This window comes from Eschrichtius robustus, chromosome 18, assembly GCF_028021215.1.
Source record: "Eschrichtius robustus isolate mEscRob2 chromosome 18, mEscRob2.pri, whole genome shotgun sequence".
Lineage (NCBI taxonomy): Eukaryota > Metazoa > Chordata > Mammalia > Artiodactyla > Eschrichtiidae > Eschrichtius > Eschrichtius robustus.
The window spans coordinates 67,765,203-67,790,617 of record NC_090841.1 but is presented as its reverse complement, the minus strand read 5'-3'; the positions used below and the strand labels follow the sequence as shown (position 1 = coordinate 67,790,617).

The window sequence follows — 25,415 nt, the reverse complement described above, 5'->3', positions numbered from 1 at the left end:
CTTTTTGCTGGTGGAGAGTGTGAAATATTGCAAGAATTACAAAAATGTGACACAGAGACAGGAAGTGAGCAAATGCTGTTGGAAAAATGGTGACCATAGACTTGCTTGACACCATTGCCAAAAATCTTCAATGTGTTAAAAATGAAATATCTGTGAAGCGCAATAAAGCAAAGCACAATAAAATGAGGTATGCCTGTAAACATACAAAGCTGTGGATTTATCTAAGCTATATCTCCTTAAATATAAACTGAATGTATACCTTGGGAATAAAAAATTAATAACAAAAACATTAGTATAGAATTGCTTTTTTATAATGCATTATTCAAAACCTTTTTCTTCTTCCAAGTATTTAATACAAATGAATATGAGAAGTAGGAAGGAGATTATTAATTTAGTAGTGAGTTTTACAGAGTAATGCCTGCCAGTATATGTTTTACTGCCTGATTGTTTATACTTTAAGAAGTATTAAAGTTGTTTCTCTAATTTTGAAAGAGTTCTTTATATATTAAACAGTAACTTCTTTTATTTGTCGGAAACTTTTTCTAATATTTATTTATATGTATATTAATTTTGATATAGAGACGCTTTTATTTTTATGTAGCCAAATTTTTCCGTTATGTATGTATGTTTTTATACTTATACAGTTTTTCCCAAACCTGAGTGAGAGATTTTACTAATATTTCCCAGTAGCTTTCTTAAAGTTTTTGTTTTACCTTAAACTTTTAAACTATCTATAATTTATTTTCTTAGGAAGGCAAGGATCCAGTCAGATCTTTTTCCCCTCAGGTGGCTAGTCATTTATTATATTCATTATATTTATATTATGGTCTATTTTATAACTTTTTTCTATACTGTTATGTTTCTTGTAACAGTGCCATGTTGTTAGTATTTATTGCTTTATAATTTATTCCTATATCTCACAGGACAGTTTCCTCTTTGCTGCTTTTTTTTCCTCCAGAATTTCTTAGCTCTTTGCGCTTGTTGATGCTTTCAAACTAACATTAGAGTCCTTTTTCTCCTACCAAATTGCCTCTTGAAAAAACCTTGGTTGGGTTTTAATTAGAATTATATCAAACCTATTAGTTAATTTTAAAAGAATTTAAATGTTTGTTATGTTGAATCTCTCAACAGATAACATAGTACGTTTTCTGTTCATTCCTTCTTTTAAAACTTTAAAGTTTTATAATTTACTGTGTTTTTAAAATCAGAAATAACTGTTTTGTTTTATCAGTTGTTTTTCATCTATTAAGATTAATTCAAAGTTTTTCTCTTTGGATGTACTATGTATTATGGTAATATATTTTAAACTATTACACCTTTTCATTTCTAGGGAGAACTATTTGTTAATGGTGTGGGATTATCTTAATTTTTGTTGAAGTAAGATTGCTTATATCTTTATTGAGATTCATTTTTCTACTTTAATGAGATTAGCTATTATTTAAACTATTTATGCCATTTTTTAATGTTATTCTAGCTTCATATAGTGAATTAGGCAACCATGTTATTCTGTAAGAATTGGTGTAGCATAGCAATTACCTGTTCCTCTAAAGCATTAATAGACTATGAAATTGTCAGCCCTAATGCGGTTTTCTTTTCCTAGTGCATTTTTTAAAGTTAACTTCGGTAACTTTATTTTTTAATTTTTAATTTTATTTATTTGTTTATTTTTGGTTGCATTGGGTGTTCGTTGCTGTGCACAGGCTTTCTGTAGTTGCGGCGAGCAGGGGCTACTCTTCGTTGCGGTGCGGTGGCTTCTCATTGCGGAGCACAGGCTCTAGGCACGCAGGCTTCAGTAGTTGTGGCTTGCAGGCTCTAGAGCACAGGCTCAGTAGTTGTGGCACACGGGCTTAGTTGCTCCGCGGCATGTGGGATTTTCCCGGGCCAGGGATCGAACCCGCTTCCCCTGTGTTGGCAGGTGGATTCTTAACCACTGCGCCAACAGGGAAGTCTGGTAACTTTTAGAGTTTATTATTGTCACTGTTTTCTGACATCTGATGTCTGATGTTATAATTTTCTTAGGGAAACTAATATTAAAGTTAAATATTTAATATTTAGATATTTAATCTAAAATTAAGATTAAAAAAAGGTTAACGTCAAGCCGTTTGGGAGAGCAACCTGCCATGGACGCTGTGAGTCCTTGCATGTTCTTGCCTGGTCTGACCAGTAAAAAATGCAAGACCTGAACTGCTCTGTACCTGAACCGTTTCTCAGGGTTGTGTTTGTAGTGAGCAACCTTGAGGAACTAGGTAACGTTTCCTTCTGGAAAGAGGAACGAACTTGTTTACTGCTTGTTATAAAACTGTGGTTCCCCAAGTACAGTGATCCTCAGCTGCAACGTACACCCACTGTGTAGTATCCATTTAGCTCCATATTTTGTCCCTCAGCCCGCCTTGTGGAACTTGGGGAGCAAGTATAATGCTCATGCTGCTTGCTATGCTTTGAGCAATAAAGTCCTTTCTCTTTGACCCAGGAGTCTCAGGTCTTCTGCCAGAATCCATAAAATGACAAAAGCCTAACCTATTACTTTGTAAGTAGGCTAAAACCAAGCCTTAGACCTTTTATAGTTCTTGACAGTTTTAGAAACAAGAGTGGGATGTTGACAGACACATGGCTTTCTGAAAGAGGAAGGACAAAGGCCCCCTGGGTTGGGGAGACAAAAGCTCAACACTTGGATTTCTTTCCTACTCCTCCCCTCTCTTTCCCCCTGCCATTCTGCACTCCCTGTACTCCTGGCTGGATGATAGCAGTCTTCTGATAACTGCTACTGTAGCCCCTCACACAGGATTTTTGATCTTTGTTCCTACAGGAAAAGACACCTAAACTCAATTGGTGGGCTTTGGAAGGTGCTCATAATGGGAAAGGGAATGAAAATGATCTCTCGACCAATCCGTTGTACTTTTATTTTTATTGTTTTGGCTCCCACATCTAAATCTATAACTGGTATTGATATTGTATGTGTATATACTTTGAATGCTGTGAATGCTCATGAAGTCTAAAGCGAGATACTCTCATTGGGAGACTACATATATACTATCTACTCCCAGGTGGTCCAGCAGACTCAACATAGAATCCCAGGAGGAGAAGGGAGAAATCACAACTTTAGTTACAGACCGAATGGCTGCTTGAATGCCCAGAGAGGCAGTTTCCAAGTACAATGACGCCACCTGCCTGACTCAGCCATCAAGTACACCCGTTTTTAAAAAGAGAAACTTAAAATTGCTGAGCTTTAGTTGAAACTGAACACCTGACTCAGGCAGTCTTGTGACTGTACTACCTGATGTTTACATTTTGGCACAGGTCAACTAGGATTCAATGACTAACAGGGTAGAAGGGAGTCAGCGAGTCTCTCTGGTCAAGTGGAAATAGTATATTCAAGAGTTACTTAAACCTTGTGTGATCTTAGGGTTACATGATGAAGTGGCAGCAGTTCCCCTTTGGGACAAACCCAGTGCCCCATTCCATTACCTGAAGTAAAATCTCTGACTCAGTGGGGCCCTCAATCGCAATTGTTTCCTTTAATGCCTGGATCAAGTTACTGATACACTCAGCTAAGTTACAGTCTGGTGGTGACTTAGGGCTGCTGTTGCAGTTTGTCCAGGCTGCAGCTGTGAAAAACCAAAAGCAGATGTGGTCAGTCCATTCAGTGGGCAGAATTCGAGGTAGTCCTCTTATCCCTGACGAACCCCTGACTCCATAATGAAACTCGCTACATTTACACTGACCCCTGGGCTGTTGCCAGTGGCCTACCTACCGGGTCTGACACTTGAAGACTACCAGATTAGAGGCACCACTCTTTGGGGCTGTACACTGTGAGAATAAACTGCACCTGCCCATCTGACAGTCTGGGTTCCTTCTGTAGATACACACAGCCCACACCCATCATCCAATGAGTCTGAGTGGAGTCGAGCTGCATGTCAAGACTGCAGCATGCAAATTGCTGCCATTGCTACCTGGCTCCACCATTGCGTGGAAGATGCACCAGTATAGACAGGAGCACAATAAAGGACTACATGCTTCCGATGTAAGATCTACCACAGCATACGTGACTCTGACTTCTGCCCAGAGACGGTTTCTTTGTCTTGTGGTAAGGGCGTCCGCATTGCCCTGGGCCACCACCTGCTTCTGGCAAACTGACTATGTCAGACCTTTGACCCTGATCTTGGTGCTACCTTTGGTGCCTCATCCCTGTTGAGACTTCTTTACGTTATGGTTTTGCCACTTAAGTCCAATCAGCCAACCCTGGCCGCACCACTGTAGCCCTTGAATCTAAACTGTGAGTTTTCTGGCTTTCCAGGTCATCTATAGTCTGACAGCTACGCACCTTATTTCACAGAGGGCACCAACACTAGATCAGTAGTCAAAAGTATTCACTGAACATTCCGCATTCTCTACCACCCACAGGCATCTGGCTTCTGAGCGTACTAGAATGGCCTCCTCAAAAATTAATTCGAAAAGTTTTGACTCTACCTCTCCCACCCTCTGATCCATAGACTTTAGTAAGGCCGTTTGATCTCTGGATGTGACCGTGCTCGGAAAGGTTCCATCTCTTGGCCACCTCCTGTGAAATGGTTAGGATGAAAGAGGTAGGAGGTTGTATGGATTTGTTCAGGATTCTACTGTGGCCATTGCTGGGTGTCATGTATCTTTCCTTCAGTCAACAGCAGCCTCAGATCATCCTGGTTGGTATGGCCTCCATGCGGTAGCCCAGCCAGAAGGGGCTTGAAGAATTCAAACTTTAATTTTGGTCTAGCCCCCTGGATTGTTTTGTTGGAAAGATGTGGTCCTAGATCATGAAGGTAACCAGTTGGTTGAGTCCACTGCTTACCAAGTCTTTCTACAGTGACCACACGGGCCTAGCTGGGGGCCTATAATGGGCCTTCGTAAGTTTCTTAAAAATGCTCGTGTCTCACTTGAACCTGATTCTTCCAGATGAAAGGTGTGGGTATAAATAGAGGATGATTCGAAAATAGGTAAAATTGTAGGTATTGGGATGGGTCACATTGATTTCATGGCTACTGAGGTGGAACTGCAAGTCTGGCACCTGACCTTAGGCTCTGAAGGTGTGGGAAGGGCAAAAATTGTTTTCTTTGATCCTGGATCCAGCACAGCAGCCTGTCAGAATAGCCATACAGTCTGCCTGAGTCGGCCAGCAGCTGTGGCTGACGGTCTGACCTGCTGCGGGGTTTGTCATTCCTCTCCATGCTGTGTGAACATGGCCGGTCCTGGGCCTGACTTGTGCCTGACTCCCATCAGTGGCAGCTCCTAAGCGTGGATTCCTCCCTCCCCCAAATTCACGTATAAACATGTGGGCTGGACAGCCTTCTTTTAATCTTAATGATACAAATGTACATATACACTTCCATCTCCTGAGCAGCCTGGGGTTAGGCCACATATGGTGGTTGATGCTGCAGTTACTAGGTGCAAGTTTAACAGTTTTGGAACAGGAGTGACACGTGCCATTTTGGGATTAGATGTTTGTATTTCTAGAAAGCAGGCACAGAATGTTTCCATTGGGGGTAGAGGTTGCTTTCTTATTATTGGGGGGGGGGGGCACTCTGCCATAGCCCCGAATGTCCTTCTGGGTATGGTAAGACTGTGAGGACTTGAATGGTCTGTGTCCAGGCCATTTCTCAGGGTTGTGTGCGGCAAGTGACTTTGAGGGATGAGTTAATGCCTCTGGGACAAACAGCAGGTTGTTTACTGCTTCTTATAGAATGATGGGCTCCCCACACTCAGTGTTTCTTAGCTGTGGTGCGTACAGCTAAGCATTCTTGTGTAGCATTCTTGTGGGTCCATTTCCACCCTAATGGAATGCGGGGGCCACAGGGAGCTTTTGCAAACATGCTAAATAATGCTCATGCTGCTTATGTGCCAGGAGTAGTAAAGTTCTTTGTTTTTGACCTAAGAGTTTGTCTTCTGCCAGGATCCATGAAACAACAAAAGGCAAACTTATTAGCTTGTAAGCGGGGTAAAATCAATTCCCTAACCTGACAGAAACTAAATGTGCATACATAGATATATATATAGTGTCTTTTATATGTATATATACACACACACATACAGTTGTTATATATGTGGTATATGTGTGTATGTGTATGTATATGTGTATATGTATGTATATAGTGTTAATCTTTTTTTTTTTCTTTTTTGTGAACCTTAGGCACATAATTCTTGGTTTATGTCACACTATCAACATTGGTCCATGGTGGTTGTTTTTCCTCATTTAAGCAAATAATGTATTTACATACATACACACACACACACACACAGTAATAGGAACATTTTAATTTTTTCCCTCTCTGTAGATGTTTCTCATTCCTAAGTTTTCTTCAGTTTTCATTTTCTTTCAGTTTTTCCAGATTAGATTTATATTTCTTAAAGAAATAACTGATACACTTATTCTACTTTTTTTTTTGTTCTAATGTATTACCATTTGCATTCATATTGTTTCTTATTTTGCCTTTGGTTGAGTTAGGAACTCTTTTTTTTTTTTCTTTTTTTTTTAATCATAACACATTTAGGGCATCAAAGTTATCTTTCTTTACTATATGGTATTCTTGTCCCAATTTCCTAAAAAACTCCTTTTATTTCCTTGTTGGGGGCAGGGAAGGAGAGAAAGTTATACTCATTTAGGACGGTGACGATTGCTGTCACTTTCTCCCAAATAAATAAATGACATTTTAGTGTAATATCTGTCAAGTTTGGGGCAGATTCAGACCATGGAACTTTGAACCATGGAACAGGAAGTAGAGAGAAAAAGAATTGCACTATCTTTCTTTTTGGCTAGTACATTGTTGTATTTCAAGTGGTAAGGTGTATTATGTTTTAAGTAGGAAGACATCAGTTATGATTCTAAGTTAAATGGCGTAGATTTTATAATTACTGGGTTTTACTCCCAAATTATAGTATAAAGTTATTATTAGTTTTCAGCTTCATTAAGAGTTTTCGTTTTTTTTCTGTGTCTTTGAAAATATCATTGGAGATTCTGGGAAATGTAGCGTTAAGGTCTGCTCTCCAAATGCCACTTCAAATCTGTGTTACCCTCCTTTTTTTGTCCAAAATGGAAAGCTGCATTTTTTTAAAAATTTTTACTTTTAAAAAAATTTTTATTGGAGTATAGTTGATTTACAAAAGCTGCATGTTAAAAGTTAAAAAAATTATATGTGGTCATTATTAAAAAAATTCAAATACTTCAGAAAAAATACAAAGTAGAAAGGGAAAATGACCCATAATTCTGTTAAGTTTGGTACATTTTTTTCTTTTCAAATACATATATTCACATGCAGATATATTCTTTTTTTTAAAAACCTACATGGGATTGTACTATAAAGGATGTCTTAGAACCTTCCCCCACTGAATTATACATCCCTACATGTCTTGCATATAAATAAATATAAATATAGGTCTATGCTTTGTCATTGTGGAGCAGGACCCATTTATATAGTATTGTATTTTCCACCTGACACATAGTAGATGCTCAGATATTTATCAAATGAATGATACTGTGATTAAATGAACAAGTACATTTAATTATCCCACCCCTTGTGATAGATATAAGGTATTTTACATTTTTTCTCTATTATAAACAATATCTAGTTGAACGTCCATGTACATATATTTTTTATGTACATATATCTTTATATTGCTATCTTGATATTATCTTAGATAAATTTCTAGAACTAGAATCACAAGGTAAATAAGTGTATGCATTTAAAATTGGTACATATTTCAAAATTTTTCTTCAGAAAGCTGGTTATGTTTCATACTCCATTTCTAATGTTTTCACTAATGCAAATTTGTATGATTTCCCTTTATAATCTTAGTCAGTTCAAGAAATGTAATTTTCTATTTTTAAATGTAATCTAGTCGATTTTTAAAAGCTGTTTTCCCTCTTACAGAGTAATTCTCCATACATGTAGTATAATTTTTTATTACCTATGATATATCCATGTGATTCCTGAATTAATTAAAAAAGCAGACTTTGAAAGGTATGTGTTTTAGGGTATAAGAAGGTGCTCACCATTATAGACTCATGAACAAATGTTATATTAGCCTTTACCTTTGTCTCTGGAAAATCTATTTCATTTCTTCTAATTTTTTTCTTTTGTATTCAACCTCAAGATTTATATAATAGCATTAGCAGCCTTTCCAATTACCAACATTTGAAAACATTTATCTTTAATACTAATATTAATTTCATTGTGAAGATAGAATTTACTAATATGTGTAAAGAATCTTGCATAGTGCCTGGAAAATAAGATGTCAAAGTCTGTTTATGATGGTAGGGCCAGACCATAGGACTGCTCTGTTTGTTTGATTATCCTTTGGGATTTAATGAGTTGTTATTCATATTAAGAACTGATAATCTTTGCATGACGTAGTACCTTTATTTTGTTTTTTAAAGATTTGGAGCCCATTTTCAGGGAATGTGAGCTATAATGAAAGGTTATATTCTTCTAATTGAAGAAAATATAAATTTTATTTCATCGAAAAATATGTTACCATTTATATTTTATTTTTAAAGATAGCGAACATTGATTGAAAATAAAATATTTTTAATATTCAGTGTTGGGCTAACCAAATTTATTTTTTGTCTTTTCTGTCATTTAGAAGTTCTGTGCACAAAGTCACCACAGGAAATCTAAATTCTTTTTCTGTGATTTTATGTACGTGTCTGTGTGTATATATATATATATACACACAGATACACACACAAATGCATATACGTACATTCCTCTAAGTTTGATAAGTAGAAATTATAAAGTTTCATGATATGTTTCTCATATGCTCTGTACTTTCATTTCTTGTTTGTGTTTTGTTTTCATTTTAGGCCCAGACCTTATCTGTTTAAAGGAGACCACAAATTTCCTACAAACAAAGAGAACTTACCAGTGATTATCCTCTATGCAGAAATGGGTACCAGAGCATTTCGTAAATTTCACACAGTTTTGTCTGAAAAAGCTCAAAATGGGGAAATTCTTTATGTTCTTCGGCATTATGTTCAGGTACGTGTTTGTTTTGTCCAAGATTATTTTGGCTATAAAAAATACATTTTATAATAATTTCTTTACTAGATTTTACATGATAATTTCCCCTAGAATAGTTATTTAAAGATTTTTTTAAATTAACACAACTATCAGATGTGAATTTTATGTGGAAAAATATATTGAGATTCCGTGTCTTTTCTGGAAGTATCATGTTTATATTTCTTTCCTTTATAATATATTTGGAACAGATTTAAAACTTGGATAAAAAACAAAACCGTACAACAATAGCATGCGTAATATTTGCTAGGATTCATAAATATAGTTACTTTTAATGAAAATGTATTATGATGAGGAAGTCTAACTTACTTGGTATATTGATAGTATGTATTAGTTCAAAGTGCTAAGCGTGGTATGCGAACGCTCTCAAACCTATGTGTTTGAAAGGCTGATTACTTTCTTATTCAAGTTTCAGATCAAACGTGTTGTGTTATCCCCCAGTCTCCCGAGCTCTCATTGCAGTCGCACTCTATCACATTATTCTGTTTTAATGACTTCGTGGCACTTATTACTGTGCTATCTCTAATTTTATTTCTTTAACACCTACACACACACACACACACACACACACAACCAAACTCTCACCATGACACATTAAAATATAATGGCCATTAGAGGAAGGACTTTGCTTTTTTACTTCTATATTCTGAACATGGAGTGTTTTAATTTGCATTTCCCAAAATATTCATGATGAATATTAATGTTTAAAGTAATAAAAGCATTACAAATATACTTAATTGCCTATCCATATCTTTTGCCTGTTTTTATATTGGATTCTTTGGGGCTTTCCTTCCCCATTTACAGATTTTTAAAAACATATTCTGAATATTGGTCTTCTACACTCTGCAAACATCTTCTGTGTATTTCTGGTCTCCTAGTAATAAAAAAAAAATATGTCATATTTCATTTAGTGCAAGTATTAATTGCAGTTGTACTCAAATTTATCCAACTTTTCCTTAATGGTTTCCTTCAAGATGCCATAAAGACATTTTCTTATATTTTCTTGTGAGAATTAAAGTGCTGTTCTTTGTGTTTTGGTCTTTAATTCATCTGGATATATTTGAATTTGCTGTGAGGTAGAGACATAATTTTATTTCCATATGGATATTCTTTGGTCTCCACGTAATTCATTGGACAGTTAACTCTTTATACTAATCCATCATATGCCAAGTTTTCATACAGGCATATATGTTTTTAGACTCTATTCTGTTCTAATATATCTATTCTATACAAATATAACATTATTTTAATTGTAGTCTTTAAAATTTAAAGCAATATTGAAAAAGAGGAACAAAGCTGGAGGCATCACACGTCCTGATTTCAAACTATATTACAAAGCTGTAGTGATAAAGACAGTATGGTATTGGCATAAAACGATACACAGAGCAATGGAACAGAACAGAGAGCCGAGAAATAAACCTGTGCCTATATGATCAACTAATATTTAACAAGGGAGCCAAGAATACTCAGTGGGGAACAGATAGTCTCTTCAATAAACGGGTTAGGAAAACTGACAGCCACATGAAAAAAATGAAACTGGACCCCTATCATATACCACTCAAAAAAATTAAGTCAAAATGGATTAATAACTTAATCATAAAATCTGAAGCCATAAAACTAGAAGAAAACATAAGGAAAAAGCTTCTTGACATTGGTCATGGCAGTGAGTTTTTGGATTTGACCCTAAAAGCAAAGGCAATAGAAGCAAAAATAAACAAGTGGGACTACATCCAACTAAAAAAGCCTCTGCATAACTAAGGAAACCATCAACAAAATGAAAAGGCAACTTACCGAACTGGAGGAAATATTTGCAAATCATATATAGGATAAGGGGTTAATATCCAAAATACATGAGGAACTCATACAACTGAAGAGCAAATGAAAAGAAACAGTTCAATTAAAAAATGGCAAAGGACCTGAATAAACATTTTTCTAAAGAAGGCATGCCAATAACCACCAGGTATATGAAAATGTGCTCAGCCTCACTAATTGTCAGGGAAATGCAAATCAAAACCACAGTGAGATACCACCTCACACCTATTAGAATAGCTATATGTCAAAAAGACAAGAGTTAACAAGCATTGGTAAGGATGTGGAGAAAAAGAAACCCTAGTGCATTGTTGGTGGGAATGTAAAATGGTACAGCCGCTATGGAAAACAGTATAGAGGTTCCTCAAAAAGTTAAAAATAGAACTAGAATATGATACAGCAATTCCACTTCTGGGTATATATCTCGAGGAAATGGAATCGCCATCTTGAAAAGCTATCTGCACCCCCATACTCGTTGCAGCATTACTTATATAGGAGCAACCTATGTGTCCAGTGATGGATGAATAGATAAATGTGGTGTGTGTGTGTATATATATATACACACACACACAATGAAATATTATTTGGCCTTAAAAAAGAAGGAAATCCTGCCATTTGTAACAACATGGAAGGACTTTGAGGGCATTATGCTAAATCAGACAGAAAAAGACAAATATCATATGATCTCATATATGGAATGTGAAAAAAACCAAATGCATAGAAACAGAGAACTGATCAGTGGTTTCTGAAATTGAGGGGCGGGGAGGGTTGATGGGTGAAGGTGGTCAAAAGGTACAAATTTCCAGATATAAGATAAACAAGTTCTGGGGATGTAACGTACAGCATGATGACTATACTTAACAGTACTATATTGAATATTTGAAAGTTGCTAAGAGAGTGGATCTCAAAGTTCTCGTTACAAGAAAAAGAAAACTGTAGCTATGCGAGGTATGGACAATAACTAAATTTACTGTGGTAATCATTTCATAATACAATTGACCCTTGAACGACTTGGAAGTTAAGAGCTCCAACACTCTGCGCATTCACAAATCTTTGTATAGCTTATAGCTGGCCCTCCGTGTATACGCCATTCCTCTGTATCCATGGTTCAGCATCTGCAGATTCAACCAGCCATGGATTATGCAATAGTGTAGTATTTACTATTGAAAAAAATCCATGTGTAAGTGGACCAGTGCAGTTTATGCAGTTCAAACCCATGCTGTTCAAGGGTTTGATTTGAATTGATATCAAATCATGATGTTGCACACTTTAAACTAATACAATGTTATATGTCAATTATCAGAAAAGGAATGGGAGATCCAAGTATATGTTTATCTTTTTTAAAAAAGTCCCCTAAGTGATTTTAATATGCACCCCGCACCCGGGTGGTATGGTCATCTATTGGGAATCAATGTCCCAAGCTATTATTTAGAGAATGTGACCATTAAATATACTTCTGTGAAAGCATATTCACCAGCTATCTGGGTACTTGGTAGCATCAAATTATGGCCTTCTATTTAATTAATGACATATTGTACTCCAAAATAGTTATACTGTAAATCTAGTCAGCATGTAATCGTAATAAAAATAGACTTACTTGTGCTACTTTTTAAAAAAATTATTTATTATTATTTTTTTTAGTTGCGTTGGGTTTTCATTGCTGTTGCGCGGGCTTCTCATTGCGGTGGCTTCTCTTGTTGTGGAGCGCAGCCTTTAGGCCTGCAGGCTTCAGTAGTTGTGGCACGCGGGCTCAGTAGTTGTGGCTCGCGGGCTCTAGAGTGCAGGCTCAGTAGTTGTGGTGCATGGGCTTTGTTGCTCCGCAGTATGTGGGATCTTCCCAGACCAGGGCTCGAACCCGTGTCCCCTGCATTGGCAGGCGGATTCTTAACCACTGCGCCACCAGGGAAGTCCCTGTGGTACCTTCTGAACAGATGCTTTTTTGTGGGGAAAGAAGAAATAGGATAATGAAGAAAGATTCTTTTCACCAGTTGATTTAGCCTATGAGCATTTTTGGTTTGCAAATCCAAAATTATTAAACTACAATTCAAATTTTATATCAGTACATTTCAAAAGGAGAAAGTAAATATGAAATTAATAAACATTTATCTTTATTACTGAGGAGCTGGTAACATTCCAGAACTGATCATGGAAATTGGTTATGTGAAATTGCATTTCTTTTATGAACTATAACAAGATATGTGGACTTAGAGGTTCAGTTTGCCTAGCCACCAACTGATTGTCTTTTGAGTGGATAGTCAAAATATATTTTTCAATTGAGCTGGATGAAATTGAAAACTCTTTAAAAGATTTTCAACTTTGTCAGATTACTATAATTATAAACAACCCAGTTTCCTCATGCTATCTTGCATTATAGCATGTGCCTGAGAAATTAGCAAATTAAATTTTAGTGTGGGCAGCAATGTTAAACACTTGTCTGCATATCTGAAACTAATTCTTACATCATCTTATTTAGAAATAGAATGGTCCAGGAATAGTCACTGTGGTCGTATACTAATTTTGAAGGCTGAGGGAGAAGTTTAGGGAGGAAAGAAGAAACTAAAAACTGTAGTACACTATTAAGGTTTTCTTTCTGTTTGTCCTCTGCCTCTTCCTCTGTCATGTTTATAATTGCAAAACTGCCCTCATGCAAACGTTAGTTAAGCAAAGACACATAACATCTTCACAGGAGTTTGCTGAGTGCTAGGTTAAATGCGTTTTCTAACCCATGAAAGGATATGCCAAATGGTAATGATCGTAGCACAACTGATAAGAATTTCAGTCTAGAAGCTAGAAAGAACCTTAGACATCTTCTAAAATATTACATATATTCATCCAGGTTGCTTACTTTTTTTTTTTTTTTTAACATCTTTATTGGAGTATAACTGCTTTACAATGGTGTGTTAGTTTCTGCTTTATAACAAAGTGAATCAGTTATACATATACATATGTTCCCATATCTCTTCCCTCTTGCATCTCCCTCCCTCCCACCCTCCCTATCCCACCCCTCTAGGTGGTCACAAAGCACAGAGCTGACCTCCCTGTGCTATGCGGTTGCTTCCCACTGGCTATCTATTTTACGTTTGGTAGTGTATAGATATGCTTACTTTTTTGAAAAAATGTGATGACTTCTCTTCCTTCACAGAGTAGTCTCTAGAAGTACGTTTTATATTTGCACTTTTGGAAAGGTGAAAGAAAAGGTACCAAATGCTGATCATAAATACTTAAGACAACTCAGTTTTAGGCAAATTGTTACCTCTCACTGCAAGAATAGGTATTAATTTGTGGCATTTGGTATATTTTAATCATTGAGAAACACGAAGAAAGACTTAAATAGGTTGTTCAAGGCACTGAGCTTTTCTTGTTTGTTTGTTTTGTTTTTTTCTGCGCGACCCGCCCGGGGAGCACTGGGGACAGTCCGCCCCGCCCCGACCCACCCGGTTGGAGGCGGAGCCGGGGTGGGAGAGCGGTCGCGCCGTGGGAGGGGCGGCCCGGCCCCCCCTGAGCTTTTTTGTTTCCTTTGCCTCTACTTTCTAGTATTTGCTTTTGGGGACACGCTGGATGTCCTACATCCGGACAACTAGCAAATGAATAACATTTACTGGTTTCGCAAATCTTGTGTAGTTCCCCCAAAAGAGTACAGTTTTGTTGAAACTCGATTGTATGTGATCCTCTGTTAATTAATTCATGGGAAAGATGGCAAAGTTACCATGGTATAACAGAAAAAGATCAGATTTTCTTTCATTGTAAAAAAGTAATTAAAACATCAGAGTCGTGACAAGGATTTTAGGAAGTGAAGAAGTGGTCATCAACCAAATTCTAGTTCCTTGATAGACTGTCTAGAGAGACTATAAATATCCCCCAAATAACACTATTTCACAGTGATTACTTCAATATTAGTAATTTACCCTAATGTCCTAATACACAGTCATTCTGAATTCAAAAGCAGATGTTTAACTAAATATTTTCTCTTTCTCTTTTTTTTTTTTTAAATAAATGTGTTTGAACAGAAACCAGCCTCACAGAAAATGTACTTATCTGGCTATGGTGTGGAGCTAGCGATTAAGAGTACAGAATACAAAGCATTGGATGATACCCAAGTCAAAAGTAAGTTTATTCTCTGTATTCGAGTGGAATGAAAATTTGGAGGCTTACACACTTCAGTTGAAAAAAGAAAATGACTGTAATCCTACACACGTTAATTTGAGGCTGGAGACAGGGTAGACATGTTCCTCCTTAGTTGGAATTTAACTTTAAACTAAAAGAAATACATTTCATATTATTATGCTCTCAAAAACTTCAAAAAGTGGAAGTAGCATATTTGCTTTTACTCAATGGCTTCCCAACCATTTTCCACAACATATAAAAATTGATAATATATGTAGGGTACGTAGAAGCAATAGATGAGGCTGCTTATGGCTAGAGGTGACTGACCCAGGAGCTCAGACCGGCCCATGATGTGCCCAGTCACCCCCTGGGAGCAAGGGTCGGGGGGGGTGTCTAAGGGGATCAGTATCTCAGTAAACCTAAAACTCACTGGTAGCACTGCCTTACAAGTCTTGGTCTGAAGTATTTATATATAATGAAGTTAGGATGATGGTCTTGTGTTTTTGTTTTTGTTTTGAAGTGGGATGGAGAGGGCTGTGAATTGATTGGTTAGATGAAGTAGATTGATTAGATTTGTGATCTACCAGTCCAGTGTCTGTGTTCTGTGTACTGAATGCATGCTCTAGATGAAGGATTCTGGAGACCTAAAAACACTAAAGAACTTTTCAGATTCTTATGGAAATCTTTTGTTACCTGGCTCATTGGAAATATATTTGTACCTGATTCTTGGTTAAGAGTTTCTAATTCATTCTTTTATATGGTCTCAGATGTTGCTTCTGCTACAATTTTGTTTTTCTATTCAAGATCTGGTCCTGGCAGCCCTACCCTGATCACAGCTTAGCTCTAGCCCTCCTATTCAATGTGCTACAAATCAACATCTGTATTATTGTGATTGAAAATCCTGCTGGTTAAAGAGTTACTGAAAAAGTATAGTAGAAATAATAATGCCCAGATTTTATATATTTCCATATAGCTTGTATATAGCTCTACAATGCTTTATAATTTAGTATCTTGTTTAACAGTCATGATAGTAACATAAGGCATTTTCTAGCCATCCTTGGGCTTGTAGAATTTTTTTTAAAAGTCATGTGATCACATGTATTTCTATATTACAAATTGCACATTAAATTTTGTCGTACATTCGGAATATATTTTCTCTCCATTCTAGTTGCCACTCCTTTAGTTCACTTCTTTTTTTCCCTCTGTATATGGGTATCAGGCTTCTAACTGACCTTCTCTTCAGTACCCCTAGTCCCCTCATCCCCCAAATAGAATAATCCATCTGTCCTCCACAGTGCTTTCTGACTGCACTTCTTATGATGAAAATCTGACTTTATGATTCCACCAATTAAAGTCCCGGCCTGGTTCCCTGTAACCTCCTCATAAATTCAAGTACTATACAGCATAACAGAGGAAGCTTTTCACGTCTGGCCTCTTTCTGCCTAATCACCGTCCCTCAGCCCTCTCATTTGTGCACTGTGGTCCTGTAACGCTAAACTACTCTACAAGATAATTCTCTGTTCCCCGGATGCCTCCGTGTGTGGCTCCACGCCCAGCCTTCGTGACCTCTGTAGAGCACTCTCGTCCCTTAGCATATGCTGTTCCTTCTGCCTGAAACCTTCCTCCTTTCTCCCACCTCTTTTATTCATCTAAGGCCTATTCATCTTTTAAGAATCATGTATATCAGTCAGTACCTCTGAGATGGCTGCCCATCTTCCTGCTCTGTCAGAGGAAGTTTTTCCCTTTTCTATATTCCACATAGTTTGTGCTTTCTTTTGGAAAAGTTTTAAACAGTCTGTTAAAATTGTCTATTTGTCTCCTTTTCCACCAGCTGAGGTTTGTGTCTTTTGCGTCTCTCTTCCTGGTGTCTGTCTGGCAGGCATCGGGTGTCATAGAAGGCAGTCGATAAATATTTGCCTGATGAATGAATGAAAGGGAGGGAAACAAAGACTGGATCAAAGCACCCAGTGTTTTTAGTTGCGGTCCTAGAGGTCCAGACTCTCAGACGAGTAAGACGGGAGAAGGGTGCTTGACGAGCTCTGATGGAGCGTAGCCCATACTGCTTACAGTCACAGATTCTTAGAATCCCAGAGTGCCCTCACACATAGCACTTACCACACTGTATGCTATAATTATTGGTAAGTAAAGGAGAGGGGAAGAGAAATGGACATAAAATATATCCTTATTCTTTGAGGCCATGAGTTTTGGTGTCTTTCTAAAGATTTCTTGATTATGTCTAAAGGTGTCAGAAGTAATGTGAGAACTCCTGTATCTGTTAGGGTTTGGATTCCTTGCTGGCTTAAGAGCTAAGTCCAGGGTTTGTTGCAGACTCCTTGGTTTATCATTCTGGTATGAAATAGAACTTGACTACGAAATGATCTATAGAGCATTTATGATGGTTTTTAAATATTTAATAATCAAGCTTGTTTAAAAAGAGAGAGCACACTCATGTCTCATTGAGCGGATCCATGAAAGAAAAACAAGGTAAAACAAATGGAATTTGATTTTATTTTGAGTTCTTCTAATTTTTTATTACATATTCCTTTTGCAGTCTGAAATATTTTCATTTTATTTTGTCTTTGTTTCCAAAATATAGCTGCGACTAATACTACTGTAGAAGATATTACTGAAACAAATGAAGTTCAAGGATTTCTCTTTGGGAAATTAAAGTAAGTCTGAATTGAAATGAAACTATTACTATACTCTTAAGTTTGTTTTTAAAGAAATTGATTCAATATGCTGGGTTGGCATATGTTTCACATTTTTAAAATATACATACTATTGTTTTTATTACAAAAGTAACACATGGTTAATGCAGAAAAGCACAAAATCGAAAAATAATCGCTAATTCCACAGGATAATGAGTATGGTTAGAGATACTGGAATTGAAAGTGATCAGAGTTATCTCTGGCTAAAAACTAAAACAAAAATTTATGGAATCTTTTACAGATCTAATGGGTTACAAAAATCATAGTTAATATATTGGATTTTTAGCATGAAAAAAATTTAAAATTTCATGTCTCAAAAGAAGAGAAAATATTTATTTCCCTAAATTTCTGTGCCATATATTGCCATATTAAATACCTTTTAACTTCTGGTCTTAATTTCATATACACATATAAGTAACCTTTCAAACAATTGAAGTTCTGCGCCCTTTTTTTTTTTTCCTGCATCACTGATTGAAGACAAGGAATAGGATGGTGAGTGCTCTCTGAATGTTAATGGATGGGGTTTGTTGTCATCTTATGTGTGGTTTCTCTGATTTACAAGAAGGGAAAGTTTATGATTCTATTATAAAGACAACAGTAATTAAAAATAAAGAACCATTTTTATTAATATCTTTAGTTCTTATTTAGTATTACAGATATTTATAAAGGACACTTAGGTCCGTTCTCCTGGTGAGTAGATAACTGTACAGAGCGAGGGGAACATTTTTGGACACTATGCTCCTTCATACAGATGACTGAGTTGTATTTCTACGGTTTACTGGACAAGTTGTATACTAGTGGCCTTAAAAAGTTAATGCATCTTGTAAAATGGATTTATTTTAAGTAAGATTTTTATTTAGTAGATAACATTTTTATTCCATTTCCAGCTGTGTCTCGCATCTTAGAATCCATCGTTCTGGTTTTTTTTAAACGTAACTATTTATGGGAATAAATTGCATGTCTTCCAGAAAGCCTTTGGAACCTTGGGATATTAGTTTTTTTAGAGAGGAAATACTCAAAGTTAGTTTTTACACAATCAATTGATTTAGGCAAAAACCTTCTGCTTTGAGGTATTGTTTGAATAATGTGTTTTTGCCTGAATTACATAAATAATTTTAGCCGTGAAAATTATCGTTAAGCTTATGATTAAACATGAAAAACAATATAACAGCTCTTATAAACTTAGTATTACTCTGTAACTTAAAATATTGAGAAAGGAGTGGTTAATTTAATTCATAGTGAACTTCTTTTCAAAGAAGTTCTATTGCTTTCTCACTGTAAGAGCAGACTTGATTCATTTTCAAAATGTGGTCCCACATTGTAATAAAATTGCAAGATATGAAAATGTAGTACATTTATTATTGTTAACTATAAGATTAATCTATTTCTGTATATTTATTTTTTATCTCACTTTTTAAAATATTTATTTCTCTTTACTGTTGAAAATATGTATTTGTTTATAAATTGTGCTGATAGCTACATAAAGTTTTTTTAAAACAATTCTGTCTAATAATATGAAATGGTATTGTGTTTTGATTTCATGAGAGATGGAAGAAAAAAGATTATAGTTTTTATTATATGTATAGTAAAATATCATGCTACATTATTATTTGGCACTCTCTAAAAAATACCTAGATATGTTTAATTAGACAGAATTATCTTATTTAAGTTTTTTAAAAGTTTCAAAGATGGAACTTTTCAGAAATAGAGTAAACTCTAAAATTGTATAGGAAGCATTATTGTCTTTCCTTATAAAATAGTTTTCATTTTTAATTATAAAAGCATGACTTGTAATTTATAAAATGTTAAATAAAAAGTGTATAACATAAAAACTAATAATTCTGCCCTCACACTTGGATCCCTTACAGGTAATGTTAACAAATGAGAGTACATCCTTCCAGATTTTGTTTTCTTTTGTTTTGTTTTATACATTGAAAAAAGTAGACATGCATATCTCCCTCATTTTTTTTTAAGTTCTGTGGATATAGCTGCATCACTATTTATTATTATCTTGGTGAACAGTTAGTTTGTGTCTAAAATTTGGAAAAGTTAATTTCAAAAATATACTGCTTGTATAGTAGTAATTTGTAGTAGGTGATGATAATTAACATTACTTAATATTCTAATACAGAGAAAGATATTCAGATCTTAGAGATAATCTGACAACATTCCAAAAATACCTGATTGAGAGTAATAAAGAAATGATGCCTTTGAAAGTCTGGGAACTACAAGGTATAGTATTTCAGTCCACATTAACATAGCATATTGGTAACTTATCTCTGTTTTGTTAAATAGGCTTTTATATAACATGATATAAATTATTTCATAGGCAATAATAATTACTAATGATGTGACTAATATACATTACTTTTGTGGAAATACAAATTTAATTAAAAGGTTATGCATCAAGCAAACCATATTTTTATGTTTATAAGATTTAAAATTATATAAAGTACAGTTATTTGATACCATCTAATCATTTTTAAAGTGTACATGAGTTAAAAGATTCATCTCGGGTATTAAATCACATTTCAGAGAATCTGTAGCATTGATTAGAAATCCTGATTAGTAAGTCAGGAGAAATCAGAACTAAATCTTAGTTTTCTTCTCTTTAAAATTTTGATCTTAACAGACCATCGCATGTTTCATTGCGAACTTAGAATAGCTCCCGTACTGACATCCTATAAGCAGATATTTTGAGACTGAACCAAATTTTGAGAATGAACCAAAATTCCTTTTCAGTTTGTAATTTTCTTTTTTATTATTTGTAATGTTTAGTGGGTCATGGGAATATGTCACTTTTCTGTGGAATCTATAACTTTTATCACATCTCTCATCAACTTTTTTTTAATATAACAACTTACTGAAATATACTTGATATACAGTTCACCCATTTAAAGAGTACAATTCAGTGGGGTTTAGTATATTTTTAGAGCTTTTTAACTGTCAGCACAGTCAATTTCAGAGACCCATAATTTAGAAAATTGTAAGTGATAGGGTGCTTCTGAAGGCTGGTAAACAGAGAACATGCAAAGTTAGCTTGCTTGTAATTAACCTCACTGATGTCTGTGGAAGGTATATTTGAATGGACTAGAAACAGGAAATCTAGTTAAGACATCATTGAATTAGTGTAGCGAGAGATAGAACGATGACTGTGGTAAAAGGCATAGAGAGGAAGGCCAGATTTAGCAAATATTTAGGAGATGAAAAGAGTCAAAGATGAATTTAAAATTTCCAGCTTGGAGCCTGAGTAGAGAGAATATAAAACATGTAAGTGGGTTTGGGGGTTGAATACGGGGCCCAGAAATAATGAGACTGGTATTAAAAAAGATAGACTTAAAGTGATGGTGACATATCCAGATGACCAGGTCCAGTGGTGGGGTGAATATAAAGTCCTTATACTAAAAGGAGAGGATTTAAAAGTTGAAAATATTAGCATAGAGGTTTTTTAAAGGTGGGGGACACTAACTGAAAGTGTAAGGTGCCCAAATCAGTGCCCAAGGGAGTGACCGCGTGCTCGTCCGTGTGGGGAAAGTGGACACGGTGGAATGATGAGAGCTAGAAGAGCATGTTGCAGAAGCCAAGGAAGTAGATTCAGGAGAGAGTAAGTGATCAGGACCTTTTCGTTTTTTGATTGATTTAACAGGTGTTTATTGGATTTCTACTAGGAGTCAGTCATGTCCCTACAACCATGGTTTTATAATTTTTGGCTGAGACCTGGAGTAGGAAGTATATTTTACATGAAGACCCATACACAAGTGTATAATGTGTGAATACATAGATATGCTTAAAACTTTAAAAAAAAAGCTTCAACATAGATATGTTTACCACATTTTATTAATTCTATAAGACTTTTAAAAAAATAAATTTATTTATTTCTGGCTGCATTAGGTCTTGCACACGAGCTTTCTCTAGTTGCGGCGAGAGGGGGCTACTCTTCGCTGTGGTGCGCGGGCTTCTCATTGCAGTGGCTTCTCTTGTTGCAGAGCGCGGGCTCTAGGGCACACGGGCTTAGTTGGTCCGCGGCACGTGGGATCTTCCCGGACCAGGGCTCGAACCCTTGTCTTCTGAATTGGCAGGTGGATTCTTAACCACTGCGCCACTAGGGAAGCCCAAGACTTTCTTTACTCTACCCTATTTCATTTGAGAAAAAAAAACTTCACATTATCCACTAATGTGATTTCACTACTAACTAATGGGTTCCAACTGACACTTTGAAAAAGTGCTGTATTCTGAAGATAAAATAAGAGTTAAAGCAGACACCACGTTTATTCAAAGGATCTTGGACAAACATAAACAACTTTAAAAACCAATGTAAAAATTAGCATTGTAATTGCTGCAAAGTGAAGGGACGTAAGATGAAGAAGGGCATATGCCAGGAAGATCTGACTGGTGCGATGGGGGCAGGGAAGGGGTAACAGAAAGGGGAGGGTTCCTCAAGAAGTGGTGATTGAATTGAGATCTGAGGAAGGGCTAGAGTAAATTTGAGGGTGGGTTATTTAGGGAGACTATGAGAGATCCTTTCAAGGGGTTGGAAATGGAGTGTGAGGGAGAGGAGATATCAGGAACAACTGCTGGATTCATGGTTTACCCAGCTGGATGGACAGTGGTGGATTTTCTGGAAAGAGAAGACTAAAGAGGACCAGATTTGGGCAAAGATGGGTGGGAATATCACAAATCTGTTATTGAACGTGCTGCTTTTGAAGTATCCAAGTGGTAAAACCAGGAAGACAGTTAAATATGGGAATCTGGATTTCAGAGGCAAAGTGAAGGACTTAAATAATTTATGAGTCATCTAGGTATGGAATAGTTTAGGAAAAAGCAAAAGATGTTAATAGACTATGCTAATATTATATTCATTTACTTGTTATTTACAGTTTCTCTGATTTCATGAGTGAATTTTCAGGGGCTTTTGAACAGCATATGTGAAAAAAAATTCCATTCACGTTGTAAAAAGTTTTAAAAGACTAGTTGTGCTGTCAGAACTGCGTAAAATATAGTTGTCCATGGTCGTGATGATGATGGTGATTGGCGGTGATAAAAATATTAGCTAATACTATTTGTCTGGCACAGTATTAGGCTCTTTATATGCATCATCCTAATTAATTTTTTTTTTAAAACTCATGGGGTATTGATAGATATCCTGCTTTTCCAGATGAGGAAACTGAGAAACATACAAAATAATTAGTCCGAGGTCACCAATCTCATAAAGCACAAGTCAGGGATACCTAAAGTCAGCAGGTCTCTCTCATTTTAGAGCCTAAATTCTTTCTTTACCTCTATGTCGTACTGTTTTTAAGTATAACATCATGTAGCCAAATGCTGTCAGGCAAGATCTTTCATCATATACTGTCCTCAAAAGAAATACTCTTTTGAAATGCAAATCAAAACTACAGTGAGGTACCACCTCACACTGGTCAGAATGGCCATCATTAAAAAGTCTAAAAGTAACAAATGCTGGAGAGGGTGTGGAGAAAAGGGGAACCCTCCTACACTGTTGGTGGGAATGTAAGTTGGTGCAGACAGTATGGAAAACAGTATGGAGGTTACTCAGAAACCTAAAAATAGAATTGCCATATGATCCAGCAATCCCACTCCTGGGCATATACCCGGACAAGACTATAATTCGAAAAGATACATGCACCCCTGTGTTCATAGCAGCACTATTCACAATAGCCAAAACATGGAAACAACCTAAATGTCTATTGACAGATGAATGGATAAAGAAGATGCGGTACAGATATACAATGGAATACTACTCAGCCATAAAAAAGAATGAAATGATGCCATTTGCAGCAACATGGATGCAACTGGAGATTATCATACTAAGTCAGTCAGAAAGAGAAAGACAAATACCAAGTGATATCACTTGTATGTGGAATCTAAATTATGGCACAAATGAACTTATCTATAAAATAAAAGCAGACTCACAGACAGAGATCAGACTTGTGGTTGCCAAGGGTGAGGGAAGAGAGATGGAATGGGAGTTTGGGGTTGGTAGATGCAAACTATTACATTTAGAATGGATAAGCAACAAGGTCCTACTGTATGGCACAGGGAACTATATTCACTATACTGTGATAAACCGTAATGGAGAAGAATACCAAAAAAAGGATGTACCTATGTGGATACCTGAGTCACTTTGCTGTACAGCAGAGATGGGCACAACATTGTAAATCAACTCTACTTCAATTTAAAAAGATACATGCACAAAACTAAACAAAACAAGAAATACTCTTTTATGAGTTGTTATATCAATCATATAAGTAATGACTTTAAGTTTTCTCATCTAAAAAAGCATAAATATATACACACCAGTTAAAAATTATGTTGCTTAAAATTGCCTTTAATAGCAATAGAATAAGAAGACACAAAGGATCTTATTTGTAAGTTTACTGTTCATTCACCCATTCATTCATCAATATTGAGCACCTACTTATGTATCAGGTACTTTTTTTGAGGTTAGAACATTTAAGTTCTACTCTTTTAGTACATTTCAATTATATAATACAATGTTATCAACTATAGTCACCATGTTACACGTTAAATCCTCCGATTTTATTCAGTCTTAGAGCTGAAAGTTTGTACCCTTTTACTAGCCTTTCCCTGTCTCTCCCACCCTCAGCCTCTGGCAGCTACTTTTCTACTCTCTGTTTCTATGAGTTTGACTTTTTTTAGATTCCATGTATAAGTGATGCTGTTTTTTTTTTTTTCTTGTCTGGCTTATTTTACTTAGTCTAATGCCCGCACAATCCATCCACATTGTTGCAAATGGCAGGATTTCCTTCTTTTTTAAGGCTGAATATATTCCATTGTGTTTATATACACCACAGTTTCTTTATCCATTCATTTGTCCACGGAGATTTAGGTGGTTTACATACCTTGGCTATTGTGACTAACGCTTCAGTGAACATGAGAGTGCGGGTATCTCTCAATATATTGATTTCATTTTCTTTGGATATATACCCAGAAGTGGGATTGCTGGATCATATGGTAGTTCTATTTAATTTCTTGAGGAATCTCCGTAATGTTTTCAATAGTGGCTGTAGCAGTTTATATGAGTTACTTGTATATTTTGGATAGTAACCCCTTATCAGATATAATGATTTGCAAATATTTTCCCCCATTACATAGGTTGCCTTTTCATTTTGCTGATGATTTCCTTGCTGTGCAGAAACTTTTTAGTATGATATAGTCCCACTTGTTTATTTTTCCTTTTGTTGTCTTTGTTTTTGATGTCAAATCCAAAAAATCGCTGCCATGACCAGTGCTAAGGAACTTACCCCCCTGTGTTTTCTTCTAGGAGTTTTATGGTTTCAGGTCATAAGTTCAAGTCTTTAATGTATTTTGAGTTGATTTTTGTGTATAGTGTAAAATAGGGGTCCAGTTTTATTCTTTTGCATGTGGACATCCAGTTTTTCCAGCACCATTTATTGAATAGAAAGTTTTACTTTTTCTTGTCAGGAAGTGATCCTATGGCAGAAGGATCCTGGTAAGATAAGGACTGAAAAGAGTCCATTGTGTTTGCAATTAGGAGATTTTAGTGAGCACTGATAGCCCCACTAGTGGTGGGGAGTGGAAACATTCTTAGGTAGGTTAAGGAAATTCTATTTAGAGTTATTCAGCTAGTAAGTGATATAGAGCTGGAGTTTGAACCTTGGTCTACTAGACTTTACCAGTCCATGGGAGGCTGCCCTGGCAACATCTTTTCTAGGCTTTGACTCCAGCTGGATTCGCCACTGTACACTGA

The 25,415-nt window shown here is 36.0% G+C and overlaps 1 protein-coding gene across 2 annotated transcripts in view; it reads left to right on the top strand.

The window, feature by feature from the left end:
* UGGT2 (UDP-glucose glycoprotein glucosyltransferase 2) overlaps positions 1 to 25,415 on the top strand; it is a 169,068-nt gene that overhangs the window by 18,540 nt on the left and 125,113 nt on the right. For both annotated transcript variants that reach the window (XM_068526718.1, XM_068526719.1), the window contains exons 5-8: positions 8,831 to 9,005; positions 14,861 to 14,957; positions 17,554 to 17,626; positions 19,797 to 19,897. In XM_068526718.1, coding sequence (XP_068382819.1) covers positions 8,831 to 9,005; positions 14,861 to 14,957; positions 17,554 to 17,626; positions 19,797 to 19,897 — 446 coding nt within the window. The remainder of the gene's footprint in view (positions 1 to 8,830; positions 9,006 to 14,860; positions 14,958 to 17,553; positions 17,627 to 19,796; positions 19,898 to 25,415) is intronic.